The 26,997-nt window shown below is 37.5% G+C and overlaps 1 protein-coding gene across 5 annotated transcripts in view; it reads left to right on the top strand.

Moving 5' to 3' along the window:
* LOC118430647 (homeobox-containing protein 1-like) overlaps positions 1 to 25,473 on the top strand; it is a 62,514-nt gene extending 37,041 nt beyond the window's left edge. For 2 of the 5 annotated variants that reach the window (XM_035841655.1, XM_035841662.1), the window contains exons 2-6: positions 18,324 to 18,502; positions 19,814 to 19,949; positions 20,957 to 21,171; positions 21,453 to 21,671; positions 22,779 to 25,473. In XM_035841655.1, the coding sequence (XP_035697548.1) occupies positions 18,324 to 18,502; positions 19,814 to 19,949; positions 20,957 to 21,171; positions 21,453 to 21,671; positions 22,779 to 22,879 (850 nt within the window). In that variant the 3' untranslated portion in view covers positions 22,880 to 25,473. Of the gene's footprint in view, positions 1 to 2,303; positions 2,381 to 13,760; positions 13,808 to 16,744; positions 16,916 to 18,323; positions 18,503 to 19,813; positions 19,950 to 20,956; positions 21,172 to 21,452; positions 21,672 to 22,778 lie in introns of those variants that run through there. The other 3 variants (XM_035841642.1, XM_035841649.1, XM_035841633.1) reach the window with 3 other exon arrangements.
* Positions 25,474 to 26,997: the final 1,524 nt, after the last annotated feature.

Consider the following 26,997-nt stretch of genomic DNA (forward strand, 5'->3'; position numbering starts at 1 on the left):
AATGTTTGTTACGACTTGCGTTGCCGATAGCAATGACGTCAAAAAATGACGTAATGCACATCTAAGTTGGGCTCCGCCATATTGTATCAACCATCTTGAATTTTCAAAAATACTTTTATGCAACAAATTATCACAAAATGCAATGGAAATAGACTAAATACATGGGAATAGACTAAATACATTGATTTAGATGGTTTTGATAAAAAAATATCAGGTAGTTACTAATTGTAAGGGATAATAAGCTAGTTTTTCTTGACCTGGCCGTACGGTCAGCCATGTTGGATTTTGGGCTGATGACATCATCAAATTAGCATAATTTATGCATATCCAATTATGAAAGATATTTTAAATAACATAATATTTTATTTATGTAAGAAAAGAGCTGTGATATAGCAAATACACGTGAAAAATACATTGTTAGAACCGAAACTAGCGAGAAATTCACCAGATTAGCACAAGCCGTTCTGGTGTTATGGATATCATAGTTGGCGCGGCCTCAACACCCACCCGTCTCAATAGGGTTAAGTCGTTATGGAAATTCGTTTTTTTTTCTCTCAAAACATGTTTGCTTAGAATAGCCGTGTCAGAAAGATGTAAAGTGTAAGTTTTGGAAAAATTCCTCCCTTTTTTTAACCTGTGGGTTTGTAATAGCCGTAATGGTAAGATTAAAACTGTAAAGTATGAATAAAATCCTCCTTTTTTTCGGGAGAAGTTGTGTGTTGGTGAAAGCCGTGTCTGTAAGATGTTTGGATAATCTTTTCTATTTTTTCTTGGAACCTGTGAGTTTGTAATAGCCGTGTCTGTAAGATAAAAAAATGTAAGGTTTGAAGAAAATCCACTGCTTTTCTCTTAAAAATGTCTGTTTGTAATTGCCGTATCTGTGCAATATCAAAAACAAAATCCTCTCTGAACCTTTGCGTTTTTTAAAAGCCGTGTCTGTAAGAATAAATATTTGGGTTAAATCTTCCGTTTCTCAAAACCTCTGTATTTGTGAAAACCGTTACAATAAGATGCATGATGCAAGGTTTGGAGAAAATCCTGTTTTTTTTTAGATCGTGAAATTGTAATAGCGGTGTATGTACGATGTAAAATGCACGGTTTGGAAAAAAATTCTGTTTTTTTTCTCCGAGCCTGTGTTCTTCTTCTTCTTCTTCTTTGAAAGCCCACATTCTTTATATAGAATATTGTGGCTTTTTGTGGTGCACATACCCGTCGGTTTACTTCTGTCTTATTAACTATGATCCCTTACACATTAGTCCATTTACCATGCCTAGTTCATGGCCATTGAGCTGTCAGGGATTGTAATAACTTGGATTATTCCGCGGCAGCCAGCGACTTAACACTCAAGCACCCGACCTTTTTTTGCAACTAAAATGACCGAGTGGGGTCCAAACGGAGCCCAAAATATTTTGTTCATAAAATCTCAATACCATTTCTTATCGGCGATCATTGTATATACATTGCTTCGTCAATGTAAGAGGAAGATTTGGAGATGTTAAGGTGTTGCTAATTCTAAGTCATTATCATAATTTATGCAAAATTGCAAATGCAAAATAAAGTAAGTTTATCTTTTTGGGGGTTGCCATGGCAACCATATTCTAACAGGCATATTTTTGCCAAAATTTGACAATATCAATTTAAACAAGGTTTTCTCGGTAAACTACACCTGTTTTCTGACAACAATTAAATTTTATGAAATTCAATGTAATTTTCATGACTTAAATTTTTTAATTTATGCTAATTTCATGACGTCATTGGTCAAAATCCAAGATGGCCGCCCTGATTAGGCAAATGACGTCGTTATGTCGTCACATTACATGTTGATGACACAGAATTTTTTGTGATGATGTAGGTTTACATTCTTATTATTGTCTAAAATCTGGTAGTCATACTGTAAGTGGTTAAGGAGTTACCCCCCAGAGTTTGTTTTAAAAAATGCACATTTTGCTGGGGTCCGTTTGGACCCCAGAGGGACTGAACACAAACTTTCTTCATTATTTCCACATTATTGTACAAATCTTTGCGAAAACTTAGCAATAGGTATAAGACATATTGAGTGACAAAGTCACAGAAGGATTTTTTCTTCAGATAAAAAATGTTTAAATGGCACTTCAAAATGTACGCCTGGGGTCCAAATGGACCCCACTCGGAGTTAAAGATGTTAAAAGTCGCTGCCTCCACAGTACTGCACTGAGGGTCGTTCCAGTCCCTATTTGTCCTGTGTAGAAAGGAACCACTGCGGTACTGGGTTCTTGTGTTGATCATTGTCAGTTGTCGGCTATGCGCCCTCCTCTGCCTTGCAGGTCGTGAGACCAATTTGTTCTTGATAATGGGGCACTGGGCAGAGTCATGCTGGATTTTGTACAACATGCCAACTCGGGTGAGCTTTCTCCTTTTTTCCTAACGATTCCCATCCCGGAGACTCTAGCATATTTGACACACCAGAGGTGTTGTGAAAGCGTTTTTTTTTATTGCAACATTAATACAGTACAAAACATAGTGGTGCCCCCACTCAAGCACGCAGGCTTATATTAAAGACAACACTAGACAAAATAACAACACAACATAGGACAAAAAAAGATGAAACTGGTACGGGAACGCCTAATGCTAAAAAGAAACGGACGGATAAACTTATGTTACCAATATTAAATGATAAGGATAGTCAAAAAGCAAGATTAAAATCGTTTTGTTTCGGATAAGTATGATTGAGTTATGGAGAGAATTTCGGAATTTATATCAGATGTCAGTAAAGCCGATCCTTTAAGTAGCAGATAAACAAAAGACCTGTCAGATAACGAATTTAAATCTAACATAGGAACATTCAGGTTTTCATGTCTGTCCAAGAGGACTGTAAGTTGTTTCACATAATTAGGACAGTGAAGCAGATAATAAGGAATGCTTTCGCATCGGCATCCACAGCTGCAAGCAGGACTCGCAACTAAGTTACGGATGAACAGACTGTGGTTTAAGCTGCAGGTGCCGATGCGAAGACGTGTGAGTAAAGCGTAGGTGTATCTCGGTCCTGAATTAAAATATGGTACGGCAACAAGGCGAACAGATTTTACCAAATACCTTTTGAATCGAGCAGCGCTCAACAAACGGACACTAGAATCAAGAAAGTTCCATAACTGAGTTTCGTGCGGTAAAAAAGATAGTTGAAAACAAGTGGTATTACACTGGAGATTGCGTTTGCTGCGAAGATTGTATGACGTTGTTGCAGAAATCTCTGGTGGTAATAAATCGGTTAAATACTTCCGTGTTTGGCCATTAACAATTTTATGGAATAGAACAAGAGAATGAACATGGCGTCGATCAGTTAACTTTTCCCAGCCAAGTTCATGAAGAAGAGAAGAATACGAAGACCCCCTCACGGCACCAGATACCGTAAGGGAGCATTCGTATTGTATCCTCTCAATAAGTTGAGAATCAGAAACTGAACAGCTATGCCATACAACATCGGCATATTACAACGAAGGTCGAATAAAAGACTCGTAAATAACTTCCAGAATTTGAAGAGGGAGTTTAAATTTCAAACTGTTAAATACAGATACCTTCTTCGAAACCTTCGCAATCATTTGAGAAATATGGGTTGTCTATGCCATGGTGGACGTTAAAGTTACTCCACTGTGTTTATGGTCTTTCACTGATTGAATACTGGTGTTACCAAGAAAAAGGGGTGAATGGATGGGAGGGGTACGTTTCCTTGAAAAACAAACTTCTATAGATTTGGATGGATTAAGCTCCATGAACCATTTTTGTGGTCCAGGATAGAATTTTTTGGAGATCGGAGTTAAGTCTCAGAGATGTGAGAATATGGTTTTAGACAATACCAATCAGAGAACTGTCATCCGCAAAGAGAAAGGGTTGGGTTGACAAGTCTTCCGACCGCGTTGATATAAATGAGAAAAAGCAAGGGACCCAATACAGAACCCTAAGGCACACCTGCGTTAACATTTAGCCAATCAGAACATTGACCATCAACAACAACACGTTGCACCATGCCATGGAGATAACTGTGGAACCAATTCAAAAGTGACCCTTCCACCCTGTTTCTACGTAGTTTAAATAATAGACCTGAATGCCACACTTTATCGAAAGCACGAGAGAAATCAAAATAAACAGCTCGGACTTCTTTGTTTGCATCAAGAGCTTCCAGTATTTTGTGGGTTATACAAACGAGTTGACAAACAGTGGAGTCACCTCGGATAAAACCCGACTGAAATGGAAATAAGTTTTGAGATAGTAAGTGGTTATAATGGTGTTTATATACAATTTGTTCAAGAATTTTGGAAAGCGTTGGAAGTAAAGAAACAGGGCGGTAGTTGGAAACCTCTTGTGGGTCTCCTTTTTTCAAAAATAGGGACAACATTTGCACATTTCCAGGACGGAGGAAAAATACCATGGCAGAGTGACAGGTTGAATACATAAGCAATTCTGTCAGAAACGAGAGGACCAATCAGTTTTAAAAAGCGATTATCAACATTGTCATACCCATGTGCTTTGGAAATATCAATATCGGATATATACAATTCTACTTCCTGAGCAGAAGTAATACACTCAAATAGCCGAGTATCAGTTACAAAACTAAGTCCAGGGAGTATAGCGTTCGTGTCATCAGTAGAAGCTTGGGCAGAAATATATTCATTAAACAAAGTTACCTTTTCACCTGAATCGGTTGTATAAGTGTTACCAGTTTTGAGTGGAGGAATTGTAGAAGTAGTTTTACATCTATAAAAATGTTTTATAATGTGCCACCACTTTTTGCTAGCTGTATGGGTATCGGACAAGGATTGAATTACGCGATTCTGATCATAAGATTTAGCAGTCGAAATTTCCCCTACAAGTTGTTTTCTGATTTTGCGACATGAAGCCCAGAGTGCAGGGCTAGTTGATAATTTGGCTTTCTTGTGTATTTTATCACCTTGCTTCAGCCGAAGGGTCATCCACGATTTATCTCGCGGTCTGATCGTGATACTCTTGTGAGGGACACAGATTTTTTGCTTCAAAAATGAGTTCAATAAGCGTTGTACCAGCTTCGTCTACGGAATTACAATGATATATGTCAGTTACGGTTACAAGCGAACCGAGCAGCTCTCCCCTGCACTGCTTCTATTTTGCTCGTGTTCATCTAGGTATACGGGTCCCACACCGTTGCAGCATAATCCAAGAGTGGTCTCATAAAAGCTTTGTAAGCCTTGGCCTTAATGTTTTTTTAACTGACCTTGAGATTTCTCCTCAGAAAACCTAAGACTTGGTTAGCCTTGTTTACGGTGTTGTTTATGTGGGTGTCCCAGCTCCCGTCCCTGCTCATAGTTGAACCCAAGTACTTGGCCGAGGTTACACAATCAAGTTCGTGACCATGCAGAGTGTAGTGATGGGTCAGGACCTACCTGCTCCTAGTCACCGGCAGATAAACACATTTTGCGGGATGGAACTTCATATCCCAGCTTTCTTCCCATTGCTCAAGACGACGTAGGTCTTGTTGTAAATGAACCTGTTACGCTGCTCTGACACTACTTTTATATACAGCTGTATCGCCTGCTAAGAGCCTAGACATTGCCTCCAATTTGTCGTGCAGATCGTTAATATAGGCCAGAAAAAGACAGGGCCCCAGAACTGAGCCCTGGGGGGCTCCTGACTTTACACTAGTGTATGAGGAATAATGACCATCAACCACAACTGTCGTCGGTCTTTTCAAGAAGTTGTCTTTCCACGCTAGGGTGGGGCCATGAATACCATAGCGTTGGAGTTTATGTACAAGAAGACTATGATTTACCCGGTCAAACGCTTTCGCCATGATCAGGATGTCAGTTTGTTTGCCACTCGCTAGATTTGTTGTCAGCTCTTCAACAAAGTCGAGGAGTTGTGTTTCACAGGAGCGACCTCTGCTAAAACCATGTTGGTTGTCATTCAAAATATAGTTAGATTTAAAATGTTGCATGGTGTAAGCAACCACTATATGTTCCATCAATTTGCAGGCTTCGCATGTCAGCAACACAGGGCTGTAGTTTGTAAAGTATAATTTTTGGAGAAAATCCTCTTTTTTTCTCGGAACATGCGTGTTTGTAAGAGCCGTCTCTGTAATATATTAAGTGCAAAGTTTGGAAAGAATCCTCTGTTTTTTCTCCCAGCCTTTGTGTTTGTAATATCCGTGTCTGTAAAATGTTAAGTGTTGTGTTTGGGCAAAATCCTCCTTTTTTTCTCTCATAAACTGTGTGTCTGCAATATTATGTCTGTAAGATTTAAAATGCATGCTTTAGAGGCAATATTACGGGTCTTTTTCGGAACCTATCTGTAGGTAAAAGCCGTGTCTGCGAGCTGTAAAGTGCTAGGTTTGGAGAAAATCCTCTTTTCTTCTCCGAGGCTGTAGGTTTGTAATAACCCAGTCTAAAATTGTAAATTGTAAACTTTAAAGAATTTTTTTTCCCGAGTCCGTGTGTTTGTCATAGCCGTGGCCGTAAAATGTTATGTGTAGTGTTTGGAGAAAATCTTTTTTTTTTTATCTCGGATCTGTGTGTTTGTAATATCCGTGTTTGTAAGATGGAAAATGTAAAATTTTGAGAAAACCTTCTGCTGTTGTCTTTGATCCTGTTGTTTACTATATCCCTATCTTGCATATTGTAACGTATTGTAACATCGTATGGGCTAGAACATACTCGACATCACCTAAACCTCTACTTCTTCTGCAGAAACGCTTCGTCCAAATAGTCTCAAATGTTTCGTATACATTCACTTCTGCATCTTTGTTCCGTAACCTAAAATTGATAACTAAAGATGATATAAATAAACTACAAAGTTGCCTTTCGTTCACAAAACAATTAATAGTTCTTGTATACCAAAGCAATTCCAGAACCTTTTCCATCACAATTCAGACCACCATCATTACAATGCCAGACAGTGTATCAATTTAAGACAGATACAAGTAAAAACACAACAAAGAAAGTTTTCCATGCTGCTCAGGTGTCCTCTAATTTGGAATAGTTGAAGTGTAACCTTTCATCTTTGTCATTCATAACCAATCTTCAAAAGCCTGTTAATAAGTCACTATCAGATAATCAAACATTTAACTAATCTCCTATTCATTGTTCCTCTATTTCAACATTTTAGTTGTTACATTTCTTACAATGTTAAATTTTTATTATATTATTTCATTCATTTCGCCGTTATGATTTGCCTTAGTTATTAATTATTGAACTAATTATGACCCCCTTCCATTTTGTTAATTGATATAAAAAGTATTTTTTTACACATCTATCAAATCTTTATTTAGCTTATGAGTTGTTAAATTGTATCATTATTTGTTACTTTGGAGAAAGACTATGTATCACGAGGCTTTGTTCCCCCCCCTACATGTACTTTCATCCGTTTATTTGTTTATGTTATCTTTTTTAAAGATTGTGCAAAACAAATAATATAAAATAAAATCATGTGTGTTTGTTATTGCCGTGTCAGTAATATTTAAAGTGCAATGTTAAAGTAAAAAAAAAATCTGTTTCTTCTGGTAACCTACGTGTTTGCAAAAGCCGTGTCTGTAAGATGGAAAGTCTAACGTTTGGAAAAAGTCCTCTGTTTTTCTCTTTGAACCTGTGTGTTTGGTATGTACGTGTCTGTAAGATTTAAAGTACAATGTTAAACATAAAATTTAAAAAAAAAAAACTCGTTTTTTTTATTGGAACCTGGGCGGTTTTTAAAACCATTGTCTGAAAGATTAAAAAATCTTTCTTTGGTTTAGATCCTCCGTTTTTTTCTCAAAACCTTTTTTTTGTTGTGAATTCCGTGGCTGTAAGATATAAAATACAAGGTTTAAAGAAAATTATCTGCTTTTTTTCTTAAAGCCTGTGTGTTTCCAAAAGCCGTGTCTATAAGATGGAAAGTGTAACGTTTGGGAAATGTCCTCTGTGTTTTTCTTTGATCCTGTGTGTTTGTTATAGGCCTGCCTGTAAGATTTAAAGTGCATTGTTTAAACAAAATCCTCCGTTTTTTTCGGAAACTGTGTCTTATTGATATTCGTGTCTGTAAGATTAGAAGTCTAACGTTTGGTTTAAATCCTTCGTTTTTTCTCAAAATCTGTGTGTTTGTAATAGCTGTGAATGTAAGATGTAAAATGTTAAGTTTGGAGAAAATCGTATTGTTTTAAAACCAGCTTTGTTTGTAATAGCAGTGTCTAAAATTGTAGTGTTTGAAGAAAATCCTTTTTTTTCCCAGAACCTTCGTGTATGCAAAAGCCGTATCTGTAAGATGTAAAGTGTAAGGTTTGCATAAACTATTTTTTTTTACTCCCGGAACTTGTGTGATTATAAAAGCGTGTCTGTACATGTAAAATGTAATGTCTGTAGAATATCGTCTGTTTTTTTTTCTCGAAACCTGTGTGTTTCTTATAGCCGTGAATGTAAGATCAGAAAAGTAAAGTTTGGAGAAATCGTCTATTTTTCTTTTGGAACCCGTGTGTTTGTAAGAACCGTGTCTGGAAGATATAGTGTAAGGTTTGGAATAAAAAAAAAAAACACTCTCGGAACCTGTGTTCTGACGTGTCTGTAAGTGTAACGTTTCGATTAAAACCTCCGTTTTCTTTTTAAAAACTGTGTGTTTGCAATAGCCGTGTCTGTAAGAAGTAAAGTGCAATGTTTTTAGAAAATCCTTCGCTTTTTTCTTCCGGTGTATGTGTTTGTAACAGCTGTGTCTGTTATATGTTAAGTGTAATGTTTTGACAAAATCCTCCGTTTTTTTCCCTCATAAACTGTGTTTGTAATAGCTGTGTCTGTAATATGTAAAATGTATGATTCGGAGAAAATCCTTCGGTTCTTTTTCAAAATCTATGTGTAGGTAGAGGGCGTGTCTGGGAGATGTAAACTGCAAGGATTTCAGAAAATCATATTTTTTTCTCCGAGCCTGTGGGTTTGAAATGGAAGTGTTTAAAAGTGTAAATTGTAAGCTTTGGAAAAAATCCTCATATTTTTCTCTGAGGCTGTTTGTTTGTTATAGCCATGTATGTAAACTATTGGCTAGTGTAGTGTTGTGAGAAAATCCTCGGTTTTTTTTCTCTGAATCTGTGTGTTTTTAATATCCGTGTCTGTAAGATGGAAAATGTTAAGTTTAAAGGAAAACCCACTGCTGTTCTCTTTGCTCCTGTGTGTTTGTTATGTCCGTGTCTATAAGATTATACGTGCAATGTTAAAAGTCTTTCTTTTTTCTCGCAACCTGTGTGGTTTTTTAAAATCCTTGTATGTAAGATTAAAAGTCTAACGTTTCGTTTTAATCCTCTGTTTTTCCTTTAAACCAGTATTTTTGTAAAAGCCGTGTCTGCAAGATATATAATGCAATGTTTAGAGATAATGTTCTGCTTTTTTCTTAAAGTCGTTGTATTTGTGAAATACGTGTCTGTTAAATATATAATGTAAGTTTTAGAGAAAACCCTCTGTTTTCTTTCCGAGCCTGTGTGTTTGTAATAGACGTGTCTGTAAAATGTTAACCCTATTCAGACCGGGGGGGGGTGGCTTTTGAGGCCCGCGCTAACTTTGATGTCCTATAACGCCAGAACGGCTTACGCTAGAGCCACCAAATTTAGTGAGTTTTCCTAAAATATTGTTGGCAACAATTTTACGAAGTTTGACAAAGTTTCCATTTTTTTCGTGTTGCCATGGCAACCGTTTGTTGACAGGCAGTTTTGCCCAAAATCACTATGTTTGGTTCTAACAATGTATTTTTCACATTTATTTGCTATATTACTGCTATTTTGTTAGATAAATAAAATCTTATATTATTTATCATATCTTTCATAATTATTTATGCATAAATTATGCTAATTTGATGACGTCATTAGCCCAAAATCAAAGATTGCGGACCGTATGGCCAGGTCAAGAATAACAAGCTAATTATCCCTTAATATTTGTAACCACCTGGTATTTTTTTTATCAAAAACCATCTAAATGAATGAATCGAGTCTATTTCCATTGCCCATTGTGGTTATTTGTTGCAAAAAAAGTATTTTTAATAATTCAAGGTGGTCTATATAATATGGCGGAGGCCAACTCGTATCTTAGATGTGCATGACGTCATTTTATGACGTCATTTTGACGTCATTGATGTTGCTATTGCAACGCAAGTCGTAATAAACATTATTATTCTGTTATCTGCACTCGTTGTTACATTTTTGTAGCATAACTTGAAGTTTTCTGAGAATACCCTTTTTTCATGGGTTTGGCCAACGTTAGCGTAACGTCAAACGTCAACTACTAGCCAGATATTTTGTCGACATTATGTCCTAAAATTTTGGTGGCCATACAGCACGTCGTTTTAGAGTTATAGGACTTCAAAGTGGAGGGCCTCACAAGCCCTGCCCTCGGGGCCAGGGATGACCAAAAAAGCCCGGTCTGAATAGGGTTAAGTGTAGTGTTTTGACAAAATACTTGTTTTTTTTTTTTTCTACCTGTTAAGTGTAAGGTTTGGAGAAATCGCTCGGTTTTTTCTCTCAGATTTTATGAATTTGTAATATCCGTGTCAGAAATATATGAAGTTCAACCCTATTTAGTCCGTGCTTTTTGGCCCTCCAATTTTAAGTTCTACAGCTCTTGAAAGACGTGTCGTGTGGTTATCAATTTTTTAAGGAAATGATATAGATATCATTTCTGACCAGTATAAGGCGTTTGTCGTTACGATGACGTAATGAGACGTAATTATGACGTCATCAATTTGATTGTATGGCCGGACCCATGAAAAAAGGGTATTCAACTTCAAGTTGTGCTCCATTAAAAATGTGACAGCAAGTGCAGATAACAGAATGATAATGTTTGTTACGACTTGTGTCGCCAATAAAATTACGCCATGTACATCTAAGATACCAGTTGGGCTCCGCCATATTATATCCACCGCCTTGAATTTTTTAAAAGAGTTTTTTTTTTCAATGAATTATCACAAAAAAGGCAATGGGAACAGACTAAATACTTTCATTTAGATTGTTTTTGATGAAAAAATACCAGGTAGTTAATAATTGTAAGAGATAATTAGCTTGTTATTCGTGATATGGCAATATGGTCCGCCATCTTTGGCCTGATGACGTTTTATATTAGCATAATTTATGCATATATAATTATGAAATAATTGCTACATAACATATGATTTTATTTGTGTAACAAAATAGCAGTAATATAGCAAATAAACGTAAAAATACATTGTTAGAACAAAAATTTGCGTTTTTTTTCAAAAATGCCTGTCAACAAAGGGTTGCCATGGCAACACGAAAAAAAAATTCTCAAGCTTTGTGAAATTGTTGCCAACAATATTTTAGGAAAACTTATCAAATTTGGTGGATCGAGCATAAGCCGTTCTGACCTTCTTCTTCTTTCGGTTAGGCTGCCAACCTCATCTTTTTGAGGATTCTGCAGCCGTGGCAACATGGAGAGGTTCACTGCGCAGACTGAGGGGAATTATATTTTGGATTTAAACGTAGACAAGGATGGCGATAGCGCCACCTCCGCTGGGAGGCCGTTCCAGTCTCTAATTGTACGTGGGAAGAAGGCATTTTGCCTATATTGGGTTCTACTAGTCGGTACCTTGTATGCTGCGGGATGGGTCGATCTCGAACTTCTAGCTTGTGGAGCGGGAATCGTTTTGCAGTTAATAGCCAGTTCCCCTGAGTGGTATTTATAAAAAAGTGACCAATCTGGCCCTCCGTCGTCTCTCCTGGAGTGTTGGCCACTCAAGGTCGTGAAGCATTTCGCTGACACTGGAGGACCGTTGATACCTGTTTGACACCCACCGGGCAGCCCTACGCTGGACCGCTTCGAGCTTCGCTATATCCTTTGCTGTATAGGGGTCCCAAACGGGACTAGCAAATTCTAGTAATGGTCGGACTAATGTAACATAAGCAAGGTTTTTTTTATCTCTTTGGATCCTACCTTTATGTTTCTTCTCAGAAAACCTAGGGTTCTGCTGGCCTTGTTGGTGATGTTTGCGATGTGCGTACACCAAGTGAGATTTTAGGTAATTGTCACTCCTAAATACTTGGCTTCCTTGGTTGAGACAAGAGTGTGACCAGGAAGTTTGTAGTTCATTGTTTGGGGGACCCTCTTCCTTGTGATATGGAGTGCTTGGCACTTGTCTGGATGGAAACTCATCATCCAGGTTTGCCCCCACTCAGCAAGATGATCCAAGTCTTCTTGAAGTACTTCCTGATCCCTAGTCGAGTTGATTTTTGTGTGCCAAGGTGTCGTCTGCAAACAGACGAGCAATAGACGACAAACTGGTAGGGAGGTCGTTTATATATAACAGAAACAGGGTGGGGCCTAGAACAGATCCCTGCGGCACTCCTGAATCTACTGGTACAAAACTTGAAATTGAGCCTTCCACTACTACCGCTTGCCGGCGGTCAGTGAGGAAGCTCTGGATCCAAGTCTGCAGCGACCCTGTGATGCCGTAGTAGTTTAACTTGTGGATGAGTAGGGAGTGGCAAACTTTGTCAAATGCCTTGCTAAAGTCCATTATCAGGGCATCTGTTTGTCTCCCCTGTTCAAGGTCAACAGACAAGTCATCCACAAGTCCGAGTAACTGGCTTTCACAGGAATGGCGGCGTCTGAACCCATGCTGCTCTTTACATATGATTTCATTTTCTTCTACATAAGACATAATCGTACTAGTAACAATATGCTCCATTATCTTACATGGAATACTGGTAAGGGAAATTGGCCTGTAATTCTCAGGACGATAGCGTTCCCCTTTCTTATAGACTGGGGTAACATTATAGGACATCAAAGTTGGCACGGGCTAAATGAGATCTGAATAAGGTTAAGGTTTGGAGAAAAATCCTCTATTCGGAACCTGTGTGTTCGTAAAACCCGTGTCTGTAAGATGTAAAGTGTATTGTTAAGATAAAATACTCCGTTTTTGGGGTAACCTGTGTGTTTGGAAAAGCCGTGTATTTAAGATGTTAAGTTTAAGTTTTTTCTCTCAAAACCTGTTTGCTTGTAAAATATACTCCTTTTTTTGGTAACCTTTTTAAAAAAAAAAACCCTTGCCTGTAATATTAAAAGTCTAACGTTTTGTTGGAATCCTCCGTTTTTTTCTCGAAACTTTTTTTTGTGTGAAATCAGTGAGGCCGCGTAGCACAGTGGTAGTGTATTCGGCCCGTGACCGAGAGGTCGCCGGTTCGAATCCGCCTGCCGTGTTGCCGGTCTTGTGCCCTTGGGAAAGGCACTTTACACGACTTTCCTCACTTTACTCAAGTGAAAATGATTCGTCCATCGGATAGGACGTTAAATGGAGGTCCCGTGTTTGGGGAGAGCCACACCCCGGGCACGTAAAAGAACCCGCCACATGTGCGATGGTGCGATGTGAGCGGATCAAACCATTCCGTCCAAAATGGGGTAGGGAATTTCCCGAGCAGCCTCGTAACCCCTGCTTTGCCTATTGAGTCAGTGAAGTCAAGCTTGCTTAAGCTTGATGTTTCTGACTTAGGGAGAAAAGATGCTGCTACAGTTATCGCTATGGGCCGCTCTTCATCACCATGATTGTAATATCAGGCCCTACGAACCTGATTTAGGAAACAAATCCGTGTCGGTAAGATATATATTGCAAGGTTTAAAGAAAATAGTTTGCTTTTTTTCTTAAAGCCGGACGTGTTTGCAAATGTCGTGTCTGTAAGATGGAAAGTATAACGTTTTTTTTAAAGTCCTCCGTATTTCTCTTGATCCTGTGTGTTTGTCATAGCCGTGTCTGTAAGATTAAATTTGCTTTGTTTAAACAAAATCCTCCGGGTTTTTTTTCGGAACCTTTGTGTAGATTAAAGCCATGTCTGTGAGATGTGAAGTGCAAGGTATGGAAAATATTCTCTGTTTTTCTCTCGAAACCTGTGAGTTGGTAAAAGCTGTGTCTATAAGATGTTAAATTTAAGGTTTGGAAAAAATCCTCCTTTTATCTCAGAACTTGTATTTGTAATAGACGTGATCGTAAGATTAAAAGAGAAAAGTATGAATAAAATTCTCATTTTTTCAAAGGGGAACCTGTGTGTTTGTAAAAGCCGTCTCTGTACGAACTAAAAGTGTAATGTTTAGAAAAATTCCTCCGTTTTTGTCTCGGAACATGTGTGTTTGTAATAGCCGTGTCGGAAGTGTAAGGTTTGGAAAAAATCCTCTGAATTTCTCTCGGAACCTGTGTGTCTGTGAAGAATAAGACGTTTAACGTTACGTTGACGCAAAATGACGTATTTGTGTCGTCATCAATTTAATTAAACTGGCCGGACGCATGAAAAAGGGTATTCTCATAAAACTTCAAGTAATGCTACAAAAAATGTAACAACAAGTGCAGATAACAGAATAATAATGTTTATTACGCCTTGCGTTGCCAATAGCAAAATCATTGACGTCATAATCACAAAGGGCAACGGAAATAGGCTAAATTTCTGGGCAGATTTCTGATGAAAAAACACCAGGTAGTTACAAATTTTAAGGGATAATTAGCTTGTTATTCATGATCTGGCCATACGGTCCGCCATCTTGGATATTGGGCTGATGACGTCATCAAATTAGCATAATTTATGCATATATAATTATGAAAGATATGCTCAATGATATAAGATTTTATTTATATAACCAAATAGCAGTAATATAGCAAATAAATGTGACAAATATATTGCTAGAACCAAAAAAGTGATTTTTGGCAAAACTGCCTGTCAACAAACGGTTGCCATGGCAACAAGAAAACATGGAAAATTTGTCAAAGTTTGTAAAATTGTTTGCAACAATATTTTAGGACAACTCATTAAATTTCGTGGCTCTAGCATAAGCCGTTCTGGCGTTATTGGACATCAAAGTTGCCGCGGGCCTCAAAGCCACCCCCCCGTTTACCATATCCAGACTGGGGGGGGGGGGGCTAAAAGTGCCCGCGACAACTGTGACCTCCTTTATATCCCAGACGGCTTGTGCTAGAACATCCAAACTTGGTGAGTTTTCCTAAAATATTGTTGGCATCATTTTAAAACAAATTGGGTAAGTTTATGATTTTTCGTGTTGCCATGGGAACGGGTTTCTGAAAGGCAAATTTTACAAAAATCACTAACTTTGGTTGAAACAATGGGAATTTAAGATTTTAACGGTATAACAACTCAGATTTCATCACTGCGTGGTATTTTTTACAGAAAACATTCATATGAACAGAAGTCTAATAACACTTAAATATTAATAAGAAACCATTATTGGTAACGTTTTGATTGAGATATCTAGGTATTATGGGAATTCCCCGTCTTAGCCAAAAATATCAATTAATGACGTCCTAATTACATCATATTACGTCATAATGATATAAAAAATTTTAAAAGTGCAAATTTGGTGATCGTACAGTAAGCCGTTTTGAAAATAGGAAGGGGGGTCGAATGACCCCCCCCCCCCCCCCCCCAGGCCAGGGAAGGCCCAAAAAGCCTAGTCTGGATAGGGTTAAGTTAGTATTCCACATACATTGCTTCGTTAGTATAAGAGAAATATTTCGACATGTTAAGGTGTTGCTAATTCCACCTCATTATCATAATTTATGCAAAAGATCAGAAGGACCATCTTTTGCACTAAACCTATTCTGACCAGAGAGGGGAATTTTGAGGCCCTCAGCAGCCTTTATGTCGCATAACTCATGAACGGCTAATGCTAAAGCTACGAAACTTGGTAATATATCGCAAAATATTGTTAGAAAAATTTTTTGTCAATAAAGTAAATTCATCATTATTTGGGGTTGCCATGGCAACGGAATTATGACAGGCATATTTTTGCCAAAATTTGCCAATTTCGATTTAACAAGGTTTTCTTGGTAAACAATGCTTGTTTTCTTACAACAATAAAATTCTATGAAATTCAATGCTATTTTCATGATTCAAAATTTATAATTTATGCTAATTTCATGAAGTCATTAGTCAAAATCCAAGATGGCCGTCCCTATTAGCTAAATGACGTCACAATGTCGTCATATTATATGGTGATGACACACAAGTTTTTATGAGGATTTAGTTTTACATGTTTGATATATTCTGAAAGTTTGGTGGTGATACGATAAGTAGTTAGGGAGTTAGACCCAAAAGTTTCTTTCAAAAGCTGCACTTTTTTGCTGGGGTTCTGACGGACTGATCACGGACTTTCTTGATAGCTTCCACAGCATTGTACCAATCTTCATAAAAACTTAGGAGAAGGTATAAAATATATTGGGTGACAAAGTCACGGAAGGAATTTTTGTTCAGATAAAAAATGTTCAAATGGTACTTCAAAATTTACGCCTGGGGTCCAAATGGACCCCGCTCTGGTGTTTGAGGGATAATTAAGAAAACATCCATTAACCATTCAGAAAAATAATGGCAAAATAAACACACTTCAGGGGAAGGCAGGGGAGATGGGTATGGGGGTAGTATCATATCATGTATTGATATATTTACATTTCTATGATACCGTAGTTTTTTTTTTTCATAAATGTTGCAAACGGCTTTTACATTGGAATAACCGATCTTTAATGATGATTCCATCATTCTCAGGTACATATGCCACATGTTTAAAAATGATTGTGGACTGCAACTATATTTCCATTTTCTTTATGCAAAAAAACTCATTATTCGCAACATAAATGACTAATCATGTAAAGCATTACCGGACTTACAGCGACTTATACCCAGCCAATCTATCGTGGCAAAACAGAAAACATAACCTTGTTTTGGTTGCAATAAATATGTTTAGAAATTGGAATGCAGATATAGTCAGATGTTTAAATGTCTTATCCCCAGGAATAAGATGCCCGGCGGAAGAATAGAGCAAATGGAGCCAAAGTTTACCCTGGAGCAGTTTAACCTGCTGACACGTTTGGTGTCCATTGGTGAGAGACTTCAGCAGGCCGGCCTGCCGTGGGACAACATGTTCAAAACCATCCGCATGATGCAGCAGAGCTGTCATTTAGGGTACATTTGTCATTACGTCTTAGAAATTCTAGTCTATGTTCAGATTAAAGGTTATTACCCATTACTGGTATTTTAATTAACTGATTTCTTTATACTTACTTTTAACTCTCAAGCACCCGACCTTTTTTGCTACTTAAATGACCCCAATATGATCGTACAATAAAATCTCATTTGTACTTCTTATCGGTGATCATTGTACATACATTGTTTTGGCAATGTAAGAGGAATATTTTGATATGTTGAGGTGTTCCTAAGTCCAGCTCATTATCATAATTTATGAAAACGATCAGAAGGACCACGTTTTGCACTAACCGTATTCTGACCAGGGAGGAGAATTTTGAGGCCTTAGGCAACTTTTCTGTCGCATAGCTCATGAACATTAAGCACTACAGCTACTAAACTTGGTAATTTATCACAAAATGTTGCTACCAAAAGTACAATAAAGTAAGTCAATAAAGTAAATTTATTTTATTTGTGTTGCCACGCAACGAAATTCTGACAGGTATAATTTTGCCAAAACTTGGCAATTTCGATTTAAACAAACAAGGTTCTCTCATTAAGCTACACTTGTTTTCTCATATCAAATTAATCCTATAAAATTTTATGGAACTTTAATGATTCAAAAGTTACGATTTATGCTAATTTTATGACAGCATAGGTCAAAATCCAATATGGCCACCCTTTTTCGCGAAATGACGTTATAATGTAGTCACATGATATGATGATGACACAAAATTTATTGTGAGGATACAAGTTTAAGATTTATCATCATATCATGAAAATTTGGTGGTTATACGATTAGTAGTTAAGGGGTGGGTTTTAAAAGTTTTTTTTTAAACTGCATATCCATGGACTCCAGATGGATAAACACAGTCTTTTATTTATAGTTTCCATAGACTTTCAAGATACTGAGTGACAAATTCACTGGATGATTTTTTCTTCGGATAAAAAATGTTCAAATGGCAGCCAAAATTTTCTTCAGGGGTTTAAATGGACCCAACTCAGATGTTTGAGGGTTAAAAATGAAACTTGAATCGGGATACACTCACCATGCTAAAGCCTGGCTATATATGAGGTGTTAAGAGGAAAATCTAATTAATAAAAATGCAAATGTGTATATTTCCAAAATTGTAGACCTAATGGGTCGTATGATACAATAAAGCTAACAATGACACATTGACTTTACCACATGAAGATTAAAGCTCTGTGTTAACTTAAAAGTCCATCTGTATTGGTAGAAGTTATTATTGAACTAGTTGGACTTTAAAAATTTGCCCCACACAAATTTTTGACTATACAGCACCAGTCTTTCCATGACAAACGCTGGTGCTCTTTAGTTGAAAATTGGGGGGTGTCCAATTTTGTAGTGGATTTTACAGTCCAACAAGAAAGCCCTTTGTTGTTGCAGGGAGAAGTTACCTATGTGCGTCACTGAACCACCGATATTCACGCGTGAGCAGCTCATCCTGCTGACGCGTCAGTTGTCGGTTTATCAGAGTCTGCAGCAGACTGGTCTGTCAGAGGACAGCATCTTTCACATCATGCCCTACATGCAGCAACATATAACAACAAACATCGATATTGACGGTACATATCTGCAAGTCACGTTACTGTAACTTAATATTTTCTATGTTCGAAAGAAGGAAATGTTGCAAATATATATACATTCATTAACTTTATTTCATTTTGAATATTGGAAGATATGGGGTATAATTGATCGTATTGGTCGTTAAAAGTTAAATAAAGGCATCCTTGTCTACATACATGACGGAAAAAAAGTCTTCTAGGTTGAAAGGAAAAAATATTCTGGAAAATTTTTAACCCTTTTCAGACCGTCATTCTTGAGTCATTCGTCTGACCGGGAAGGGGGAGGGGTGCTTTTGAGGCCGCCCCATCTAACTCTTTTAACTCTTAAACACGACGTCAATATAAAAATATTGCCTGAATCATTAATTATGTTATTCCGCAAAAGACAATATAGATACAAGATCAATATTTTTTTTGTAAACTATTTGATGGATAACTGGTAAATCCGAACTTTAGGGGATAATAAGCTACATTACATTATGTATGTAGTTATCTTTTATCTGTTCGTTAAATCCGCCATCTTGGATTTTCGCCGAATATGTCACCAAACTAACATAAACAATCCGTATCTATTCATTTAACCCTATCCAGAATGGCCTTGGTATTTTCTTACAGAACACATTCATGTGAACGTTTTTAATCCGTTTTCACGGGGTTTTAGCGTTATTTGTTGAAAAATGTATCTTATGAAATTAAAGGATGATCATCCAAGATGATCATTTTGACGTCATTTTGACGTCGTTGCGTCGGGTTTAGACAACAGAAGTCTTATAACACTTACATATTTATAAGAAACCTTTATTGGTAACTTTTTCTTTGAAGTATTTAGGTATTACGGGAATTATATGTCATAATTATACAAAAAAATTAGGAATTATAAAACTCAATGAGTATATCACTGCCTGCAAATTTGGTGATCGTACAGTAAGCCGTTTGAAAATATGAATGCCCCAAAAGCCCAGTCTGGATAGGTTAAGAAAGCTAACGACGTTTGGTGGCTCTAGCTTAAGCCGTCCAGACAATATGCGACATGGAAGTTGGGGCGGGCCCCCCGGTCTAGATATGATTTATTATCATAGATGACTACTATGTGGGCTAACAGTGTCCGACAGACGAATAGAAAATGCCAACAACATACACACATCATACACAACCAGATAAAAATGTGCATGTCTAATTACCTCAAAAAGAAATTTAACCCTATTCAGACCGGGCTTTTGGGGTTATCCATGAACCGGCGGGGCGGCTTTCGCTGAATAGGGTTAAAAATCGTTTGTCTATCATCTTCTAAACTTTTTGAAACTCCACTAGAACTCCATCAAAATGGGAAAGAGTCAAAGGAGAAAAAAGCCGAGAAGGTAGATGGTGAGGTCATTCCCTGCGTAAAGACATCTCTGGAGCAAATCACAGATGAGAAGTTAATGACAGATGTGGACGAGTTAATGCGGTAATTATTTTCTTTCTTATTTTCTTTTCTCACGCCACCTTCTACATGTATCAGTGTTTTAATGGCGACGTATCGAATGTCCGGTAAGCACAAACATTGAGTTTTAGCCTAAATATCCGTGTGGTTATCAAGTTTTAAGGCCTCCCTCCCTGACACATGTACGTGACAGAAGTTTCTAACACAGGTCGGCCGGGTTGTGCGAGGGATGTCCACTTTCCCTGATAACCTCTTTCCGAGAGGAATGTCCCCTGGAAAGTCAAGGAGTGTCCCATTTTCTAGAGGAGGGAATATCCCCAAGCGATTGGTCGGGGTGATTTGGGTACTCTTGATAAGTGACATATCAATGGAAATATGTGTTACTTAAGAAGCGTTCGTAGAACTCAACCTCCGTGAAATGGATGAATGTGTGGTGGTTAGAGAGTGTTTTTATAGCTAGATATATGTTTTTATATTTCAGGGGCTAGCCTGATAGTATATGATACGTCCGATTGGCAAAAATTCCCGGAATTCTACAGGAATTTTCCCGCGCCTATGTAGTTGCATCATCCCTATGGAGTTTAATCATTTGGGTTGACAGATTGTCATGGTCCTTGGAATACAATAGCTTTTATCACGGGCTGTGAGAGAGCAAGTAAAATAGCTTTTGCAATACAATTTGCATAACATGAATAGCAGTATATAAATTTTAGCCTAAGCTACCTTTATGGCCCAAAAAAATGAAAATCCGTTGTTCCTGTTTTAAGTTATCTTCTTTGGATTGTTTTGACAAAAAAGCCCCACGCAGATAGACAAACACACAAACGCTAGTGCAAATATAAGCCATGACATATATTGAATTAACAAGTAAATACCATCTCTTTTAACAGTGTATATAAATCATTAGGAATATGCACATCGTGAAATTTTTTTAAAACAAATCATGTTACCGGTTTCTTTTTTAAAACACCGATGTATTGTCACAAATCTATAACAAGCAATGACGTACAAATGGTATGTTCTCTATCCAGGAAAATCGGTACAGCTATGACGGAGTTAAATGCCGAAATCAAGATTTTTCTCCGTATTCATAACATTAGTCAAGATACCGTGTCAAAACAAATCGGCACCAGCCAGAGTGTGGTGTCAGCGTTTCTTACACATGGTCGAGGGCTGAAACCGGTCAATAAAAGAGCTCTCTATACCTGGTACCTGAGGCAGAAGAGGAATGTGTCAGGGGTATCAGGTACTTCAGTTATCTTTATTCGAATAGAAGAACATTTCTCAATACGAGAAAAAGACAGTTACCACTGACGTACAGTTTAGAATGACAATACTTCTCTGTAAACATCCTATCGTATCATTATTGCCTTATTTCAATTCATTGTATTTAACCGTGGGATTCCGTACTGGTTTGATTTATGACTGTATCAATACTGGTAACTTGCTGGCTAATGTTAATCGAATTGTAAATTTTAACGAAAGTTGACTATTTCCTAAGGCTGCTTGTATACATGTATCTTTTAGATACCAATTGCAGTCAGCAAAGTACCATGAAGAGGACATTCGATTTGACAAATGATAGCCCTGCTCAATGCCTTGACCACAAGCAGCGCAGGGTCAGGGTAAAGTGGCCATCAGCAGCTACAATGATACTGGAGAGGTTCTTCCAAATGGATAAAAACCCCACCGAGAACCAGAGAGAGGAGATTGCACGTGTCTGTAATGACGAGTTACAAAAAGCAGGTATGGTGTTGCAAACTTATTTAAAAGACTTTCCTTAAACTGGAGGATTTCTGTCCAGGGAACAACCATAATCATAAACTAGTGCAGTTGCTCCCTGCTGTCCCCTGACAGGACTTTGGCACATTAATCGACTCTCCAGACCACATAAACTAATTAAAAACATGGAAAGTTAAACCTTGGCTGCAGGCAGAAACAATGACAACACATAACAGACAGTTATTTGCATATTACCCCTCAGGTCTGCTTGAAAAAAAATGAACTTTTACTAGTTTTAATTAAATGTTGTCAAGTAAGGTGGCCCAGTGAGTTCCAAGATGGCTGGATATTACATAGAGCAATATCCACCACTTCAGTTTTTATGGTAGAAAGATCAACTAACACACATTAACCAGATTTTCCATTATTTTGAATTCAGTGTTATGTTGTTCTTTATCATTGTCTAAGCAAGGGCTGAATTTCAAAAATACCAATATCCTTTGTAAAAGCTATCTATTCTCATGCAGATAAGCGCTGCTACTACCAACTGTTATAATAATCAAACAAACTCAAACAAAGACACTGTTTGGCCAAAAAAAGGAAAAGGTTTAAACACCCAAACAGCATTACTTAAACAACTAAAATAGCCTTCATAAACTTAAAAAAGTACTTGGTGGAGAAAGGGGGCTAGTGGGTGGTGAGAGGACGAGCAAAAGAAATCGTGCAATCCGTTGGACAACAGGATCTCTCGAGTGATGACAAATTACGTGGTCAGGGTCAAAGTGCATCCGGGCCGAACAAAACCAATAACAGTTTGTGATGAATTGATAAAAATTACAAGCTGAACATGTAGTATCGTAAATAACGGATTTCAGCTTTTTTATCATACAAAAAGCCCTAGTTGCAAGGGGTTTATCACTTACATTGCTTTTTACTCACAGTTGTGTTCCTAGAAATATGGAGAACGTGTATAAAAAGTGGCATAAAAACTGAAGTTTGTTTCTTTTGAAGTTTGCTATAGAATAATTCACACCACAACAACAAAAGTAACAAGGTGTTAAAACAATAAATTCAACTTATTAGCATGTATGATAGAAATTTATATCAGATATTTCATGTTTGTTTGTACAGGTGAAGAGTACCCTCATGACCAGCTGATGACATCGGCTCAAGTCCAGACATGGTTCATGGATAGGTGGTTTCAGGATATAACAAAACACCAACGAAGTTAGCTTTGCGGAAATAGGTTTCTCAAAGATATCAAAAAATCGTACACTACCAGATTTAACTAATCTCGACTGGAATACCTGGGGCCGGGGGGGGGGGGGTGACTTTTGTCCCTTCGTAATTTCAAAACGGCTTGGGTTACAATGATAAAAATTTGGAAGGGGCAATGTACTAGCAAAGCTTTATGTTTTCTGTAATGTTGGTAGCGTTCTGACGTAATATGACGTAGTAATACGTGATTATGACGTCATAGTATCATATGTTTGACTTAAACCGTCTATATATAGAATTTCCGCTTTACGCTACCTAATTAGTATGTAGGTCTGCCAAGTCTTTTGTTGCCAATGTCGACGACACTGAGGCATATATAACGTCATAAAATTACGTCATTTTTTTTCTTGGAATTGATGCCAACAAAATTTAAGGAAAAGTCACCAAGTTTCGCAGTTCTAGCACACGTCGTTCGACAGTCATACGACGTCAAAGTTGGTGCTGGAACTTTACCCCCCCCCCCCCCCGCAACTAGATAGGGTTAATAAGTAAATAACAGTCGTCCTATCATTTCGCCTCTTATTTCAATAATGGGTTTTTATCAGACAATAAAGATATAAAATGAATTACTCGATCGTAGACCTTGCATTATGAGTTGAGGTTCAGTTGCAAAAGGTAAACAAGGACTGAGAGTAAACCTAGGAGTATGTTCATTGCATGGTCTTTAATGTCGAGTTGTATTATTCAAACACATGCTTTCATTTTAAACCTTAAACCAACGTATGGGGTCAATACAGACGAATATAAATGTATGTCATTGTGACATTTCTAGTTGAAAACAAAAATTCCTCGCATAGTTTGTTTGTATATATGTCTTATAAGTTTGCATACGTTTTACCGAGAAAGGCTCATTGTTGATTAAATTATCCTGGGAAGTTTATCCATTGTCCAGCGGAGTCAAAACTGACCAGGGGAAAATGTGATTTTTTTTTTCAAACAAAATTTCGAGACCAACACCTTGACTACTTATCGTATGACTTTGTTTTCAGACAATGAAGTACTTCCAAACAAAATATAGGTAACAACTGTTGTGTTATTGTCAGGTCATATGACGATATTATGATCGATGACGTCATCAAATTGAAATAAACTATGAAAAATGATGCATGAAATTTACGTTGAATTTTATAATATGTCATAAAAAGTGTCTTTGCCTAGAAAACCCTAAAACTTTATTGTTTATACCTAGATTGTTATACCAAAGACGCCTGTTCGAATTTCGTTGCCATGGCAACATGAAAAAAGGATGAGCTTACTTTATCTAATTGCTATCAACATTTTCTGATAAGATACTAAGTTTTGTGGCCCTAGCCTCAGCCATTCAGGAGCTCTGTGATATAAAACCTCCCCCGTCTTCACTTTAAATTTGGTCCTTATGCTCTTTTGCATAAATGGTGATAATGACCTGCCATTATTTACACCTAATCATGTCAAAACCTCCCACATAGATTGATGAAATTATACATATATACATATTACAAAAAGATTCACAAAATATGTATTTTTCCAATCGTTATGGAGTCAGTTTTGACCCCGTTTGGTAAAATTAGTCGTAAAAAACTACGGTGGTTTGAGGGTTAAACATTTTAAGAATTTGTACTTTCTTGCTACCTGTCACTTTACTTCAGTTCCCCAAAACCCCCTTACGGTTTTTATTTCACAACATTCTATAATATGCATTTCTCCTTTAAAAAAATATTGTTTTCCCTTCGTTTAAAGATTAGATTAAACGATTAGATTGTGACTGAAGGGTAACCTCCGTCCACAAAGTATTGTGAACGGTTTATGCAATGAGTGTTCCCTCAAATATCTCTATTTTCCGTTTGCAACATTCGTATGTGGTTTGGCACGTCGTCTGTACTCAGTTGCGAAATGATGCACGTTCCTTTCTTTTCGCGTTTGATATTGTTATAATCGATGTAATAATTTCAGACATCACCCCTACGCCCTCCGGAATAATGGTCCAGGTCTTCATTATGAAGCCTGTGGTGATTGAATATCGTCAAGCAGATGTTGTCCTCGTCGACAGCTGTGCCATCTCTCCCACCCGGGTTTGTTTGCGCCGGCGGGCAGAAGGGGAATTTTCATTGAGGGGGGTTATATGTACTTGCATTAAATAAAAAAATAATTGGTCTAGAGTATATTTTCTATTTTTGGACTCGGAGGAGCGTGAGCTACATGTTGGTTGTGTGGTGTTTTGGTGGGTTCGTGATTGCTACTTGCCTCGCTTACAGTGAGTAACATAGTAACAGAGGTCTTTTGATCACATTTACATGTAATACTCATGAGTATTCTTTTTGCGGGGATCCATTCTTTTGAACATTTGATTTTTTGTGAATGCAAAAAATTAGCATATATATGTATTTGTACATGGTGATGTATAACTTTAACTCATATATATTTATCATTGTAGACTGAGGAATTTTTTAAAATATACGTTTTTTGTTAAAGAAAACCTATATGATTTTAATTATTGTTATTTTTAATGCGTCACCTGTTCCCTACTCTATGTACTGGGTGTATTAAAGTTTTTACAGAAACACGGGAATTACAGACTTTTTGTTATTCAATATGTACGGTAAATCTGTACATGCATAAATAAATTTTAATTAAAATCTTCTCTGTGTAAGCAAGTTGCTTTAAAAATTACAAGAACCTTTTGTTTCATAATCTAAAACTTATTTTTTGTCCTTATGTTATGATCTGCCCCTGCTACCTACAAATGCCTGAAAATGGTATGTCAAAGAGTCGTATGGGGTCGAACAAACCATAAGTTTGTTCGAAAAACTCTTACGAAGACGAAATTAAGTTAATTGCAAAAGATTTAAAAAAAAACTGTAGAGCAAATAAAAGCTTCAAGGAGGCCCCAAACCGAGCAATTTAACCTAGAATTACACCACCATATTTTTCTATATTGATATAGACAAAATATTTAAACATTTGACAAATCTGAAGCTCATTATTACGTAACAAGACATAATAATAATGTCTTGAATTTGACTATATTGGCTGTAACCATAAAAGAGGTATTCCAAGAAAACTTTAAGGCATGCTCCAAAAATATAACAGCAAGTGCAAATATCAGAATAATAATGTCTGTGACGACTTTTGTTGCCAATAGTGACATCATTGACGTCAATATATATAACGTCATAAAGTAACGACAACACAAAGAATAAGCTTAACCTTGGATAAGGACCCTGGATAAGGACCCTGGATAAGAACCCCACATAAGGACCCTGGATATCGACCCTGGATAAGGACGCTGGATAAGAACCCTACGTAAGGACCATGGATAAGGAACCTGGATAAGGACCCTGGTTAAGGACCCTGGATAAGAACCCCACATAATGACCCTGGATAAGGACCTTGGATAAGGACCCTGGCTAAGAACCCTACTCTCCAAGCAGAGGTTTAGGCTCCGGCTGTTTTTTAACGTTTGTTTAGTCGTTTTTATCGGGCTTTCTATTTTGTCATTTTTTTCCGTTTTGTCCGGCCTAACCTCGTCTCCAGGACCAGACAATATTCCAGCAGAACTGATACAGGCTGGAGGAGAAGACATGATCACAGCTCTCACCTCCATTTGCAATGCTATCTGGAAATCAGGGGAATGGCCAACCCCATGGACACGCTCCCTGATCATTACCTTACCAAAGAAGGGGAACTTGCAAATGTGTCAGAACTATCGTACTATAAGTCTGATAAGTCACCCTAGCAAAGTTATGCTGCGAACCATCCTAAACAGACTGAAACCAGTAGCGGAAACCATTATCAAAGAGGAACAGGCAGGTTTTAGACCGGGCAGAAGCACAACTGAACAAATCTTCAACTTAAGAATAATATGTGAAAAACACCTGCAACACCAGAAAGACCTATATCATGTATTTATAGATTTTAAGAAGGCTTTCGACCGCGTGTGGCAGAAGGCACTATGTTCAACAATGAGGAAATATAACATAAATCGCAACCTGGTTAGGACAATCGAAAACCTGTACAACAAGGCAACAAGTGCAGTCCTCCTAAATGGTAGCACTGGAAGATGGTTTCGGACAACAGTTGGTGTGCGGCAGGG

Source organism: Branchiostoma floridae, chromosome 1 (assembly GCF_000003815.2).
Source record: "Branchiostoma floridae strain S238N-H82 chromosome 1, Bfl_VNyyK, whole genome shotgun sequence".
NCBI classification, from domain to species: domain Eukaryota; kingdom Metazoa; phylum Chordata; class Leptocardii; order Amphioxiformes; family Branchiostomatidae; genus Branchiostoma; species Branchiostoma floridae.